At 47.1% G+C, this 15,445-nt stretch overlaps 2 protein-coding genes across 6 annotated transcripts in view; one reads left to right on the top strand and one right to left on the bottom strand.

Annotated features, from left to right (window-relative positions):
• DIP2A (disco interacting protein 2 homolog A) overlaps window positions 1–4,215 on the top strand; it is an 80,677-nt gene extending 76,462 nt beyond the window's left edge. For all 4 annotated transcript variants that reach the window (XM_071434414.1, XM_071434412.1, XM_071434413.1 and 1 more), the window contains 3 exons: window positions 36–210; window positions 1,775–1,898; window positions 2,223–4,215. In XM_071434414.1, the coding sequence (XP_071290515.1) occupies window positions 36–210; window positions 1,775–1,898; window positions 2,223–2,475 (552 nt within the window). In that variant the 3' untranslated portion in view covers window positions 2,476–4,215. The remainder of the gene's footprint in view (window positions 1–35; window positions 211–1,774; window positions 1,899–2,222) is intronic.
• S100B (S100 calcium binding protein B) lies at window positions 1,470–12,607 on the bottom strand. 2 transcript variants are annotated; one of them, XM_071434418.1, is made up of 4 exons: window positions 12,451–12,607; window positions 11,380–11,532; window positions 10,762–10,917; window positions 1,470–2,462 (listed from the first exon to the last, which is right to left on the bottom strand). In XM_071434418.1, exons 2-3 carry the CDS (start codon window positions 11,515–11,517, stop codon window positions 10,777–10,779), a joined length of 279 nt encoding a protein of 92 aa, XP_071290519.1. In that variant the 5' UTR covers window positions 11,518–11,532; window positions 12,451–12,607; the 3' UTR covers window positions 1,470–2,462; window positions 10,762–10,776. The 2 variants fall into 2 exon arrangements, with proteins under 2 accessions (XP_071290519.1, XP_071290518.1); XM_071434417.1 differs by lacking the exon at window positions 1,470–2,462 and having other exon boundaries at window positions 9,975–10,917.
• Between the last annotated feature and the right edge of the window lie 2,838 nt (window positions 12,608–15,445).

Genomic DNA, 15,445 nt, shown 5'->3' with positions numbered 1-15,445 from the left:
TGTGTTCACTGCAGTTGGCTTTGGTTTGTCCCCAGATCTGGGTGAGCAGCCCCCACAATGCCACTGGTTACTACACGGTGTACGGAGAGGAGGCGCTGCACGCCGATCACTTCACTGCCCGCCTGAGCTTCGGGGACACGCAGACACTGTGGGCGCGCACCGGCTACCTGGGCTTCCTGCGCAGGACCGAGCTCACCGACGCCAGCGGGGGTACGGGGACAGGACAGGACAGGACACTGTCACTCCTGGGGGGCTCTCCAGCTGGCTTATGCTGACTTCCATCACAGGACACTCCTGAGTCAAGGGGGAGGTGTTCTGTCATTCAGCAGGTTCAGGACGTGCACTGATACCGGTGATGTTGCAGTGTTTCAGAAGTTCAAGGTCTAGAGGGGAATGTTGTCGTCTCTATTGCAGGGGTTCCACACTGCTGTCTCCTTATCACAAAAGTTTCAGACCTTCTTGGTGTTTCTCATGGGCAGCTCTCAGAGCACTGCCTCTTTCTTCTTCACCAAGCAGCCAGCTGACCCCAGTTCCCTTCTCACCCAGCCACCCCACTCTTTTATAGCACTCTTCTGCTCATGTATGGCCTGGTAAAGTCAGGCCTGTTCCTAATCTTTGATAATTGGCCCCGCTGCAACTCCCTAGGGGTAAGATTACTTTCTACACTCTCTTTATTTTCTTATATTCTATTCCCCTACAGGAGAAACTTTCCAGTATAGAAAATAAATTATTAATCTTGAATTTTTTTAGTCTAAGCCAAAATGTCTGAATTTGGGAAGAGTTTATCCTCCATCTGCTCTGTTTTCTGTTGAGACGGAACACAAAGCAGATACAGTTCTTAGTTATCATATATGTAAAGAAATAAGTCTCTGAACATTCTAAGGAAAGGAGTTTGGATGCTCTTCACTTAGTAACAAATGTATATTGCTGGTTTTCTGTGATGGGACTTAAATGAATGGTGTCAGTGTCCTGACTGCTGCCACTGAATCCCAATAGCAAGTTTTTGTGCCTTGTAGCTTTCTGAAAAATCACATTTCACAGAGATTTTTATCACCATGGAACAATGCCAGCTGTCCTTTAGTTTTTAAGAAGCTGTGGGCAGTGAATTTACAGTATACACAAAATACAACTTCCCAGCATGATTTTCACCTCCAGTAACATAACTGAACGAGACTATGAAATAGTTAACAAAGAAAAAGCAAAATTGAACTGAACAGAGTTACAAGGATGAATGTTGAGAGTAGGGTAGGGTCTTCTAGGAGGGCTTTGCTTATTTAACCTGGCAAAGCTGAGGCTGGGGAGAGGACAGAGTTGTTCTTACTTTGTAAACTGTGGGATCTTAAGAAACTGAGTAGAATTCTGCTGGCATGAGGACTAGTGGGTATAAGCTGGTGTTAAAAAAAAATAAGTTAAATTTGGGAATTGGAAAAGTGATTGTGTTGATCAAAAAGTAAGAATTGTCTGATAAGAACAGTGGAACAAAAAGATGTTTTAATGGTGGATTTTACTTGGGTTTATGAACAGAGGTTACATTACATGAGACAAAGGACAGAACTGGATGATCCAGAAATTCTTTTCATTGTGATTTCAGTTGCTTGCAGTCATAGGCAGAAGTGCTGCATGAGTCTTTAATTCTCTCAAATGCTGGAGCATGCATTATAGACTTTCCCCTAGGAAGCACTGGGAACATGTTAGAAGGTCAGGAATAAGCTTCTACAAGTGACTGTTTGTCCTGTAGCTGTGCTAGTGTTGAAATGTGTGTGCTGTATTGCAGAGAGGCACGATGCCTTGTATGTGGTGGGCTCTTTGGATGAAACACTGGAGCTCAGAGGAATGAGGTACCACCCCATCGACATAGAAACCTCTGTCATCAGGGCACATAAGAGCATTGCAGAATGGTAAGAACCACAGCATTGTTCTTCTCTATCATTTTATTTCTTCTAAAGCAGAACTTAGGAGTTCCTTGGCAGTGTCAGAATGTACACCTGTGGGTGTGGTAAACACATCTCAGGGATTTCATGGATGATGTCTTCTCACATGTATTATTCCCATTTGGCCCTAATGAGTTATGGATATAACTGAGGCTGTAGGTCCTCTCCAGCCTCAAAGCATTCAGGTTTAGTTGTAAGCTTTGGGAAGCCTTGTCTTTCTTTTTACCATCTCTTTTAGTGACTTGTCCAGGTGTTTTTTCCTCCCCATTAACACGTGTGTCATGCCGACAGTGCTGTGTTTACGTGGACAAACCTGCTGGTGGTGGTGGTGGAGCTGGAAGGCTCAGAGCAGGAAGCTCTGGATCTGGTGGCACTGGTGACCAACGTGGTCCTCGAAGAGCATTATCTCATTGTTGGTGTTGTGGTCATCGTGGATCCTGGGGTCATTCCCATCAACTCCCGCGGCGAGAAACAACGGATGCACTTGAGAGACGGATTTTTAGCTGATCAGTTGGATCCTATTTATGTTGCCTACAACATGTGAAAACAGCAAATAACATCAAGGCTAAAGCACCAAAATCCAAGGGGCTTTCCTCATAATAACATTGGAATCCATGCTCTTGTTTTTACAAGCTGTTGAAGACCCTAGGAAAATGGAGATACTTCTCTTTACATGCAGCCCTTCATCTCCCAGATTGCATTTGCTTTCATTGTAACAGTCACAGCTGTCTTAGGATGGAGAGTTTACTGGAATTCCTGAAGGAAGCTTACTAGAACTATCATGGACCAATTTTATTTTAGGAGGGGGGAGCAGAGGGGAGAGAGTAATTATGAATGTCAGTACTTGATGCACTGCATAAAAGGACATAGAGTGGGGTGGGGAGAGAACAGCAGCTGTGAGGAGGACTCCTGGAAACAGCACCCAAAGTTGTGAGTAACCATCCAGAGTTCACCCTCCACGTGACTGCAGTATATGGGCAGTATTGGGGTTGGGGCATATCCTTCAACATTGCACACACCTCTGCCACATTCTCTACTGAAAGGCATTTTGCACATATTTGAGATTTAAAAATGCAGCCTTTTTATTTTAAAACACTGACTCATCCCTATTCAGAAGAAGCCAACCCCTTCCAATCCTGGATTCAGTGTAACAGTTATGCTGCTGATCAGCTTTTTTGTACCAAGCAAAAACAAATGCTGTAACAAGGTTACTTACGGTGCCATGCTGGACTCTGTAATGCTATAAACTTTATAATAAAATACAAAGTAACACCCAGTTTTAAGTACTTGATGCAGGAGCCTTCAGTGCTCTTGCTCTTCTAACTCCATGTCCAAGTCGCTTGTTTTCATAGTGTGAGCTGTTAATTCCTGCCCTGCATAATGCCAAGGATTCGAAAATCCATTCCAAAGCCACTCTGAATGATTTGTATAAATGTTTACAAAGCATAGGCTTACAAAATGTTTTCCCTGAATATTCTGTGCTAAAACTTGAAATAGTAACTTTTTTTTTCCCACCATGGAAAACCCATTCAGCGTTAGTTAGCTTGAGCTGTTGTGGTACAAACTTTGTTTGTTTTCTTTGGAGTTGTATTTAAACTCTTTTGTTCAGGCTAAAATATCCAGTTGGTTGGGTCACAGTTGGACTAATTAAGGTTTTGGAGTTTCTGCCTGATCTAATACTGCAGTGAACCTAATACAGAAAGAGAATATGAAGTTATTCAAATAATTCTGTGTTTGAAGGTAGGCACAAGACTAGCAAATAATTATTTTTATAAACTTGTTAAAGACTTGAGAGCTACAGAAAATTTTTTTAATAATGCACAAGTTTGCAAAAGAGCCAGTTTTTTCTGCAAGGCAATTCTGCCTGGATCAGTGCCTAAGAAAGATGGATGTCAGTCCCCTGATAGATTAGATTTATCCATGGTCAAATAAACTGAAATCTTCAAGAAAAAGCTCTCCTTTATAGTAGTTATGGGCCCTGGTGGTGTTTACCTATGGTGTATTATACAGCTGCATACTCTGACTGTAATTATGTACAGAACTTGTGTAACTTATTGTTTGAGTCCAGCAGCCTCCAGCAGCAGGCTGTGGGACAGCCCTCCTCCCAAAACAGCTGGCAAAAGGAGACAACTCCCTAACCCCCAGTTCCATGTTGTAGTTTTCTAGCAAACAAAGCATTGTAAGACTTTTGTATTGAGATACTGATGAAAGTGATACAAGTTGCCTTGTAAAGTAAATCTTAAAACAAAAAGCTTATTAAACATTTCAGAACAGCTCTTGCCAATCTGACTTGATGAATGTTGAAACTCAAGCTGTTAGGTCAAAACCTTGGCTTAGCACCAGTTTTCACTCATATATCAGACAGTTTAATGTATTAAGAACTTTTTCTGCAAAACCTGACTGCAATTGCTTTGCAGGTAAAACAGTTGTAAAGCCTGGATGCTCCTGGATTTCCTGTGTGTTGAGCCTCTGCCAAGCTGCACTGCTGTTGTCACTATGTCAGGTATGACATCTCTGCTGTGGGGCTGGCAGGGCAGGGCTGGCAGGATGTCACTGCCATGGTGCAAGCTAAGCAGCTGCTCCATGCATGGCTGAGCCTCTCCAGGCCTCTGAGCTCCAGCTGCAGGCACAGCCTGGCCCTGTCCCTGCTTGGTTTGCAGCCAGACATCCACTGAAGTTTATACCCCTGGGAGACATTGCAGAAGGCACCAGCTGGACAGAAAGGCCTGATGCCAGATCCGGGCTGATGACTGCCAGGGAGGAAGCACTAACTGAAAAGGAAAAGGAGAAACAGCAGCACTGGGATGGATGCCCTGCAGCAACTTCATCAGGCTGTGCTGCCAAATTCTCCAAAGCTGTCAGGGTAAAGAAGGCTCTCTCTGCAGGCCAGTAAGTCCCATGGGCCCCTGTGTCCCCTGGGAAGGAAAGATGAGAAGCAGAGGGGGTGTTGGGTGTGAAAAGGGTTGGAGAGGGTAAGGGCCATACTCAGGACTGCTTGAACTACCAAGGATGCCCTGGAAAACTGCAGCTCAGGAGGTGAACATGTCCCTGCCAGCCAGGGGAGTTAGGATGGGATGAGATGGAATGGAATAGCGTGGTGTGGCATGGCAGCTCCAGCCAAAGCAAGGATAGTACACTTTACCAGGGATGCACATACAGGAGACAGCAGTGACCCTGCCAGCTGCTGAGACTCCCCCAGCACTGGGAGCAGGGAAGCAGAGGTGGGCTCAGGGAGCAGGCAGGGCGATGGGAGGAGCCCATTGTGCAGCAGTAAAGCCAAAGGACACCCTTTCTCATGAGCTGCCCAGGTGATCCCTCACCTTCCCCAGCATAGCTGAGGCTGTAGTCTTGGGGGGCTCAGGGCCAGCCACAGGAAGGTTGGTGCAGTCTCCACTGTGCCAGGTGGGATAGCATAGCCAGGAGTCATTTGGGGGGAAGGGGGGATGCATGCACAGTCTGGCACCCAGCACTGTCAGTACCTGTGCCCCTCAGGGAGGAGGATGGGGGCCCATACCTAGCAGGTGCAGGAAGCCCCCAACACTTGTGCACACCCTGTGTGTCATCAGTGGCACCAGCGTGTCCAGCAGCTTGAAATAACCAACATAAAAGGTGTCAGTAGGCACTGAGGCCACAGGGATCAGCTCTCTGCATGGTCCTTCTCAGCTTGAAGGACCCCTGTGCACATTACAGCTTCATAAGGATTAAAGATCCCAATAGAAGTCTCTTACAAAAATGTACCAGGATAAAAACATGTGCTTCATGTCTCCTCCTCTTCACCCAGATTGTGCTGCTGTGCTAAAAGTGTTTCCAGTTAGACTGAGATGACAAGAGAGGCAGAACACAGGGCTCCATAGCAGTGAGAAGCTAAGGGCGTGGTACAGCCCAGCAAGACATTGCTGTGTAGGAGCCATTGTTGGACATAGTCAGTGCTGGATGTGGTATGCAACTTGTGCTTGGTAAGTTCCTGAATGAGAATGGCAGTGCTTCCTCATGGGAAGGAAAGAACTCAGCCCCAGTGTTGGAGGTGTGGATAAGAAGCTGCATTGTGCAGCTCAAGGGTGGCAGCAACTTTCTACCCTGGCATATTTGGTTTGGAAGCACTGACTCAATTTGTACAATCATGGAGTCAGCATCCATCTTTGAAAGGCAGTCTCCCTCCTGAAAGATTCAATTTGGCCTGTGTTTTCCACTTGTTAGAGGTAGTATTCTTGAAATTGTGCCAGCACACTTCTTTTGGACAAGGTAAGCAGCTACACTGAGTGTTGGTGTGCAGCTGATCAAGTGCCCTGGGCAGGTAATGCCCAATAGCAGTGTCCTGACACATTTGTAGGGGATCAGTCCCTGGATGTTTTGGATTTTGGAGGGGATGCCATTTCTTCTGAGATGGAGTTCTAGTTGCTCTCTTTGGCAAAGAAAGCAAATTTGGATGAGCATGTCGGTGATCTCAGTGAATTTAGAGGCTTTTCCCAATATTCAGTTCTCTGGGTTAAAGCTGTTGAACTGCCAGTGGGAATGCAGATGCCAAGCTGATGAGTTTTTGTCCTTGTAGCTTTAGCATGTGAGCAGTCCCTGGTGCCATCCCATTTGGATCCTGCCTCTGAGACTGAAGGCTTAGGATGGTACCTAGAGCTGAGAAGGAAAGGGGCTATAGCAGGGGGTGTGTTTGTAGTTTGATGGGGGCAGTTGAAATTGTAGGCAGCAAAGAGCTTTCTCCACTGACACTTAGATGAGCCCTGGTTTTGGCAGATGTATTCAAGTTTGTTACCAGACTCTCTGAGAGTGGAAAGGTTTGTTGGGGCAGAGGAGTTCATGTTGCCATTTGAATGTGCTGCAAGGAAGAGTTTGTACTTGGAAGGGGAAGATCAGCCAAATCTTTTTGTCCTGGCAGAGGTGATTGGAGAGCAGGGACGTTTCTGACTCAGCTCTGTCCTGGGGATAGTTTCGAGCTCGGTGCGTGTCCCTGTTCTGTGAGTCAACAGCGCTATCGTGTGGTTGTGTTGGCTGTGCAGTTTATAAGCTTCAAAATAAAAGGCAATTGCAGCACAGCCTCTTCCTTTTAGAAGCTTTTCTGTGCCACCAGCTGCTCAACATGTAACTCACACCCACTGAACTGCATCCAGCTCCCTGGAGATATGCACTTTCCCTCAAGATCTGTGTGCCATCTTGCACTCTAACACTCGCAGATCCCAAACCCCTTCAAAATGTCCAGCAGCTGCTTGCAAAGAAAAAGTCCTATAACAGAAAGCCACTGCTGGCCTCTATAGTCCCTTTGCAGCCTATAAGCTAAACAAAACATACTAGTGATTGACATTTTCCTCCTAAATTGTATATATAGCATCAGCACGTTCTCTCAAAGTGGCAGAGTCCACTGTTAGAGCAAAGTGTTTCCAGCTGCAGTTCTGACTGACAGATGTGCCAGGACAGAAGGCATTTGCCAGCCTGACATTCACAGCACAATCACTTTCACATACTTTCAATGTCCAAGCAGCTGCTAGAGGTCATGCAGATGGAAGTGTCAAGACAGAAGATGTTCTCAAAGTACCTCCTTCTCTTATTAACAGCATTTAAACTGCACACAATGCTCTGTATCTCCTTTTTCCAGACAGACCTGCCATCACTTTTTTCACTCTCACATCTTCATTGCAAAGTCCAGCAGTTGCTCTCATAGAAGAAGGCTCTAGAAGTAAAAGCCAGTGCAGGGCTGCACCTTCCCCTTGCTGCACATAAACCACATCAAACTCACCAGTGCACTCTGTCCTTCCCTTCTCTGCTGCCTCTACCATTGTGTTCTCTGGATCTCAGAGCCTCAAGGTAGGCACAGGTGTTCCCACAGAGGGGCTGGAAGAGGAATAGGTAGCAGCACAAGTAGCTCTTGTTTAACTTTGCCCTTAAGACTGCCAGCTTAGGACTGGGAATTCAGCTGGCAGGCCAGTGGCAGCCACGCTCCTTTCACAGCCGGGACGCTGTGCCCAGCTCAGAGAGCTGTGCCAGGACAACAAGCTTGCCCAGAGTTTGCCCCTGGAACTTGTGAAAAGCTGTCTAAACTTTGGGAAACTTGTATTTGCACCACATTCAAGGGGAAGCCCCCTCTCTTTTAAAACCTTCAAGAAGCTGGTAGAGCACAGTGCTCTCTGCACAGTCCTTTTCAGCTTGAAGTACTACCATGCACGTCGCAACCTCACAAGGGCTGGAGATTGGATAGATGTCTCATACAGAAAAATGTGCAAGGACAAAAATGTGTTCTTCATGTCCTCTAATAGTGTCTCTGTAGTGCTGGAGAGTGAGGCAGTTCTTTATTCCTGGCCAGGGTTTGTAAATGGCTGACAAAATTCCAGCCTCTACACAGGCACAAATACAAAACTTTTCCACCTATTTCTACATTTTTAGCAAACAAATTAATGTTCATTGGTTCTAAATTGCATAATTATATTTCATTTATTAGTATACTGTCCTCTGTTGGTTATTGATTCCTCGCTGTTCATGCTAATCAGTCCATATTTTTAGGGAGTTTACTGTCTGTTTTCTCCAGTAGGGACTTTTCAACACACAGACACAGTCTTTGTTAGTCTCTTCTGGTTTCTGCAAAATGTCCTTGTAGTCCCTAAATTCTGCATTCCAGATGTCCAGCTTCAACAATACATCTTTATCTCCCAGGCCTTGTTCATTGAAGCATATCAGATTTAGTTTATCAAAACTTAATGTGTCAGAAATTTTCCCAAGCTGTGTTCCCATAAAAGTAACTTTAGACAACTTTGTTAAATGCTGGCTTTAAATGACACAAGACTAATGTACTGCTTATAATTAATATACTGGTTATGATTAATTAAAATTTAATAAAACCATTAATTTTTTTAAGTTATATCACTTCTAACAGCTGCAGCAGTTTGGAAAGGCTGTAAAAAAACTCCAGAAAGAACTCTTCCTGTCCCTCTTGCAATGTGGCTCATGGGAGGTAGGGTGTCTGGTTTAACTTTTATCTAGACAAAATGATGTGCTACACCAGCACTAGTCCCAAGTGTGTTCCCAAGTGGTTCCTTTCTCTGACACAAAGTTCAGTGCAAACACTTCTTTGAGGTGCAGCAGATGGGTCAGACTGCTGGGCCCACAATCAGCTCACAGTGTGCAGAACACTCTGTGCTTACAGGGCATTCCATCTTGGAAAGGAGCCCTGGGAGGTTTTTTCATGTCATCTGCATTTTTTAACCCAGACTTTCACAGGTTCTTGACCAAACCACCTACTTCTACTTAGATCCTTGTTGTGGAAGTAAATTAAGTTGTAGTCTTTAAAAGAAGGCAAGTGTTTTGTTTGAAAAGGCAAGAGAGGTGAGGCACTTACAGAAACCATTTGCACTGACAGTAGATTTAGGAAACACACAAGAATTGATCCTGCAAAATGTGTTCTGTGTTTAAAAGCACTGCACATAAAGAGACAATCACAAAAAGACATCTTGTGTGCCTGGCTCTGCCTGAACATCCCCTTGCACAACCTGGGGGAGGCTGGTGAGAATAGCAAGATAGTCCCTGTCCAAAGATGTCATTTTGTGCATAAAATGATTATAATATGTGGATTGAGGTAAAACCAGTACCATCTGAGAGCATCTTTGCTGTGAATCTGTCACTGTTGGAGCTGCAGGAAGGCCCAGCTCACAGGTGCTGCTGAGCTGGATGGCAGGTGCAGACTGGAAAGGCAGAAGCTCAGGCGTTGGGGGGGGTTGTTCTGGGTTTAGCTGAGGCTTTGCAAGGGCTCACCACTGCAAGCCCCTGGATGACCCCAATAGCAGCAGTGACATCCTGCAGAGGGCCCCAGTGTCCCTTTGTCCTGGCAGGTACACCTGGCAGAGTGGGCAGCCAGCTGGAACTCAGTGCTGGTGACAATCGAGGGTTGTCTGGCCAGTCACAAAGACACCAGGGAAGAGAAGAGGGGTCAGTGCCCAACGAGACCCCCAGGGGCATGAGCTGTGGCAGTGCCTCAGGCCTGATCCCCCAGCCTTTCTCTCTCAGTGCAGAGCAGCCTGGCACAAAAGGACACGTTTCTCACCAGAGGCCAAACCAATGTTTTATTCCTTGTCATTTCCACACACTTAGGAGGCTGTGCCTCGTCTGTGGTCACATGGGCCACTCCCACTTCCCTTCTCACTGAGCCTGGACACCTTGTCAAGGCATATCCCAGGCCCAGGAGCTGACCCCAGTGCAGGAGCCTCATATGCTGTTGCTTCCAGTTCTGCAGGCTGCTAAAAGCAGGATTGATCAACAAGTGAAAGCCTGAGCTGTCAGATGGTTATGCTTTTAGATTGTTACACTTTGCCTTGCAAGCCAAAGGCGTCTCAATGTACCAAGAAATGGGTGGGCTCTGCTGAGCACCTGTGATGGGACAGGAGCTGGTTTCTAATGCCATGCCCAGAGCCCACAGGAATCACTGGGAGCCTTCCTGTTCAGGCTGGTGGGCTCAGCAGCAAGTTTCCAAAACCAGCCCCTCTGCATCACCTCTTCTTTCAACCCTTGAATTTCCTTTTTTCCTTTGCAAGCAAGCTTGGATCACAGCATCCCTCTGCTTCTAGCCCCATGCACATTCCTGACTTAAAACAGACTTAAAACAGCAGGGAAGGAGCTTGAGGCAAGGCACTCTCACTGCACCCAGCCCAATGGGCACCAGCCAACAGCCTCTCCTGAGCCACACAAGTGTTTCTTGTTCACAAAGCCACAGCACTTTTAATAAGCTGCTTAAGTCTAGCGCAAGCTGAACTCTAAGGTGTCTGTAATCACAGCCAGTCCTTTTCCTGGAGGAGCAATGCTGCCTTGCCTCTCTCCAGCATGAGCAGAAGGGGCTCACCTGCTTCCCACCAGTTCACTCCTCCTCAAAGAACTCGTGGCAAGCAGCAGTGACCATTGCAATGAAGGCCACAAACTCCTGGAAGTCGCACTCTGCATCCCCATCACAGTCCAGGGCCTCCATGACTTTGTCCACAGTCTCCTGGTCTTTGATTTCCTGAAGGGATAGAAACAGGGGGCCAAAGTTGGGGAGGACCACAGCATGGTCCAGACAGTAACATGTCCCCGTTTCCCAAGTGCTCTCATGGCTGAATCTCTGTTCAGACACATCCCAAATGTCTCGTGGCTGTTCCCAGTCTGGTGGGGCACTGCCCTGTGCCCTGGGGAATTGCAGCCACAGCTGTGCTGCTGGGAAGGGACATTTGAGCCCCCTGGGGCGAGGCTGTCCCCCGTGTCAGGGAAGGTAATTTCCCTACTATCCAACCCACACCCCAGTCTGCCATATAGGCTGTTCCCCTCATCCTGCTGCTCTGTAGAGCTGGGGCAAAGGATTTAATGTCCTGCTGTGTAAACAAACCTCTTCACCTGTGCAAGGCTTCTGTGGGAGACAGAGTTGGGAGGTGCAGGGCTGTTGGATGGCCCCTGAGCCCAGGCAGGCTGCGGGGAGGGCAGTGCTTACCCCGAGGAAGTGGCTCAGCTCGTTGTTGATGAGCTCCTTCAGTTCGGATTTCTTCAGCTTGTGCTTGTCTCCCTCCTTCCCGGAGTACTGGTGGAAGGCCTCGATGATGGCGATCATCGCCTTCTCCAGCTCAGACATGGTCGCGGCGCAGCCCTGAGGTCAGAGGGGACGGTGGAGCGCCAGCCTGGGCAAGCTCCAGCAATTCCCATTGATTTGGAAGCACGGCCACCCCGGGCTCCGCCCATGGATCAGCAAGGTCGGAGCCGCGTTCAAAGCATTCTGCTGGGAAGCGCTGGCAGCAGCTCTGGCTTCAGGGGGAAGGTCATGAGAGACCAAAACTCTGCTGCCAGGGACTCTCGAAGACAGCAGAGCCACAAGACGAGGAGAGAGGCAGGCATGGGGTCAGCTCCGGAGCTTCGGAAAGGTTTTGCTGTCCCTGCTGTCACAGGTCCCCTCGCCTGTGTCTCTGCCTGCAGCCCTGTCTCCAGCCCAGCAGTCAGGGGAACCCGGCAGAAACCGGTTTTGATGGGTGCCAGCAGGTCAAAATGAACATCTCTCAAACCTCCCTCTCCCACACTTGGTCTGGAGACCCTCTTGGGATATGATAATAATTCGGATTGCAGTGTTCCCTGCAGACTTCACAAATGGACAAACCACAGAGACTCTGATCTCTTTAGTGGAGAGGGAGAGCTGCCAACCCAAAGACTCGGAAAATAAAGAAGCCTTGTTGCCTGGCGCTCATTTCGTTCATATCCCATCGCTAAATGTCTCCTGCCCTGCAACCTGGCTCCTGTTTCTCCACCACAAGCTACTGAATCTGATCCCACAGCTGATGTCCTCCCCCGCCCAGCAGTCAGTGCCCCAACCGAAAGACTGTTACCAGACACGGCAGAAAACATCCTAACAAAAATACCCTTCTCATGCAGCAGCCCTGCCTGCTGCCCGTCCGCAAGGCTGAGGAGTGCTCCCGGGCAGAGGTGATGCGGAGCGGTGACCCTGCCCTGACAGCGCCCACCTCCCCCCGGGCAGGGCCAGCCCCCGGCATCCCCCGGCATCCCCGGCCCCTCTCACCTCCGTGCTGCCGGCGGGGCTGTGCACGGCGATGCGGCGTGGCCAGGCACCCCCGGCGGGGCCCCGCTGCCCTCTTATGGCCGCGGGGATCGCGGCGTGGCCGGGGCGGGGTGTCCGGGCCGGGCGCTGTGCCCGCAGAGCCGCAGAGCCGCTCGCGGGGAGCCAGCCCAACGCCCGCGCGGGAGCCGTTGGAAAGCCGCCCTAGGGACAGGGAAACACCGCCTGCTTCCCTTGTTCTCCTTTTTACCTGCTGGTACTTCAATCAGCCAGTTTTTATAAGCGACACGTACACAGGGGTATACCCCGTTTCAAAATGTATTGCAGTAAACGGAGATCATCTCTAGACGCAGTTGTTACGCATTACCAATAAATCTGTTATGGTGCCATTTATTTGTTCATATTTTTCAAAGATAGAATGCCTACTCTCTGTTCCTTTGACTCACAGAACACAGAATGTTCTGTGAACCAAGCTTGCAATTCAAAGATGTGAATGCTTTCTTTAAAGCTGCTGTTCTGCTCTGAACAGTGAGTATGCAAAAACAGCATTCCTTGTACGTCTGATCTTTTCACTATGTTTACTGAGCACTATTAATATTTAACACACTTTTTCTGCTTTCTACTGCTTTAAGATTGTAGAGTCAGGCCAGACACGGAAAATAAGGTTATTTCAATTCACTCAGCTTCACCAAACATACCACCCAAAAACTGAAACCTTTGCTGCTTGTGCAAAACCATTTATACCATGGGAGTGAAAGTATCAATGAAAATATGTTTTGCAGTCAGTGGGAGCATAAGACTTATACTTTTCTGTGTGTATTGTTCAAGAAATGTTAAAATGTTCAAGAAATATCCGCCTAACACCAGAGACAGGTGAAACTGCAAATATTTTGAAGCAATTCTGAGAAGGGAAGTGTAAATCAACATGCAAAACTCAGAAAAAAGATGAGTTATTGTTTGTATACTGATTCACACTAGATTTTTTAGATTTTTTTTTCTTTTTAGAAACTTTGAAAAGTTATCTCAAACTTTTTTATAATGGGGTCTCAATACAAAACTTGTTCACATGTTCCCTGCCAGCCCTAGCGGCCACCATGAACTGGCATTAAATGCACTTTTATCTAAACCCTGTTGCTGGACAGACATATTCCCTGGCAGTTCCTGTGTTCCCAAATCTACTGATACAACACCAACCACGTTGCTTAAAAAACTTCACATACTGGTGTAAAAAAAAACCATCTACATTGATAAGTTCCTTACATCAGCTCATGAAAGTTTTTGTAACAGGCTCAAACACCAGTTTGGGGAAAAATAATTTCCCTGGCTTTAAGATTGAGTATGTTGACTCTAAATATTTGCCTGACCACTAAAATTCTTGCATTTTGGGCATTGGAAACTACAACAGTTATCTGTGCTCTGGTGGGACTAGCAGGGACAGCAGGGATGCTTTTAGTAGTGGTGTTTCTAGTGTGGAGGTAGTTTGTCAACAATTTTGCACGATTTGATTTTTTCCAAGAGTACTTGCATTCCTGTAAGAGCTGGCTATAAATAGGGCTCTCTGTCAGCAGGAAAGAGACAGCATTTTTCTGTCGATAGCAATTTGATCTGGTAGATCTCTAGCTCAGTCCTCAGCCAAAAAATGCATTAAAGTAAACCTTTTCTAATCAGAGACAAGCTGCTAGCTCATCTCCTTAAACCATATTCTGATGTCATTCTGGAGAGTGACCTTTCCTTAAAATGGAACAGAAAAAGTATCATTTGACAGATCAAAACTTGAAGTCTTGAAATTCTCTTTCCTGGTGGTTCTTGCTGTCCATTTCACCCCAAATCATTCTGACTCCTGTATTTTACAGGTGATGATCTGGAATGATGTCCTGATAGGATGGGAAGGAGCAGCAGGATCAGATGTGAACACCAGAAACCTTGACCCTCCTCTGCCTTTGCTAATGGGCAGCTCCAAGAGACTTTCCTGATCCTTGTCCAAGCTCATATCCTTTGCAAAGACTGCTCTCCTGGCCTGGATCATCCCTAACCCAGCCTGTGACAATCCAGAAGGTCTGGATATGAGTGTGGGGCTGTGAGCTGTGCTTTCAGTGCTGCCCAAAGAGCTGCTTCTGTTATTTTAAAATTCATGTTCTGATCTTCGAACAGGACAGTGCAGCCTTGGGGCTCCTTTCCTCAGGGTCAGAGCTTCCTTGCCAGAGCTTTGGGCTGATATGTTTAAAGAAGCAAGGGCATTTTTCAGTGCCCAAGGCTGAGCAAAACACTTGAGCCCTCTGCCTGTCTCCCTCACAATGTGGGCTCCTCATTCCAGGAGAAAAGACAGCCTATTTCTTTGTCTCTCGGGTGTGTGTGGCGCCAGGCTCTGCCAGACCATGAGACAAATGCCAGCGGTCATTGAACTGGGACAAAAAAAGTCATGAAAGCAGAGGAATTTGGGTGGGAGGGGGAAGAAAGTGCCTCTGCCTCTGCAGGGCTGCACTCTCAGTGCCAGCACACACAGCAGCTTTGCAGGGAGCAGGTTCCCTGGCACCTCCAAACACAGCAGCCAGAGGTGGGCTAGTTCCTGGCTGAATCCAGCTGAGATCAGACACAGAAAAACATGGGTGAAAACAATGCCTAAGTAACAGGAATTTGGCAATTAGTAAAAATTTCTGATGCAGCTGAGTTGTACAGAGACAGAAAAATAAAACCAAGTTGTTCATCCTCCATCACTCCCCTTAGGCAAATATTACCATAAATTATCTAAAGTTTTTGACACCCATAGACAAGTGGATACTTTCATGAATCTCATTTCAGGCAGAATCATTATGGTAATTTTTTTTTCTTAACCCAAAAATAAATAGACTATTAACCCTCAAACACAACACCCATGTCAGTGAACTGCTAGAGTTCTCTCTGTTCATATAAACTGTGCAAGAGAAGCAGCACAGCTCTCCCTACTGAGGACCAGTGGGATGAGACACAAGTCAAAGATATTATCCCCATCCACTCTCCC

This window comes from Agelaius tricolor, unplaced genomic scaffold (genome assembly GCF_023055355.1).
Source record: "Agelaius tricolor isolate 1412-34295 unplaced genomic scaffold, bAgeTri1.0.p SCAF_10, whole genome shotgun sequence".
Classification (NCBI taxonomy): domain Eukaryota; kingdom Metazoa; phylum Chordata; class Aves; order Passeriformes; family Icteridae; genus Agelaius; species Agelaius tricolor.
Note: the sequence above shows the minus strand (reverse complement) of the source record. Positions and strands in the feature narration are given on the sequence as shown.

Excerpts from the sequence above, each read along its gene's own strand:
- S100B (XM_071434418.1), bottom strand. The coding sequence starts at position 11,517 with ATGTCTGAGCTGGAGAAGGCGATGATCGCCATCATCGAGGCCTTCCAC. Across the intron at positions 10,918-11,379 it reads AGCTGAGCCACTTCCTCGGG|GAAATCAAAGACCAGGAGAC; the intron begins GTAAGCACTGCC and ends CTATCCCTTCAG.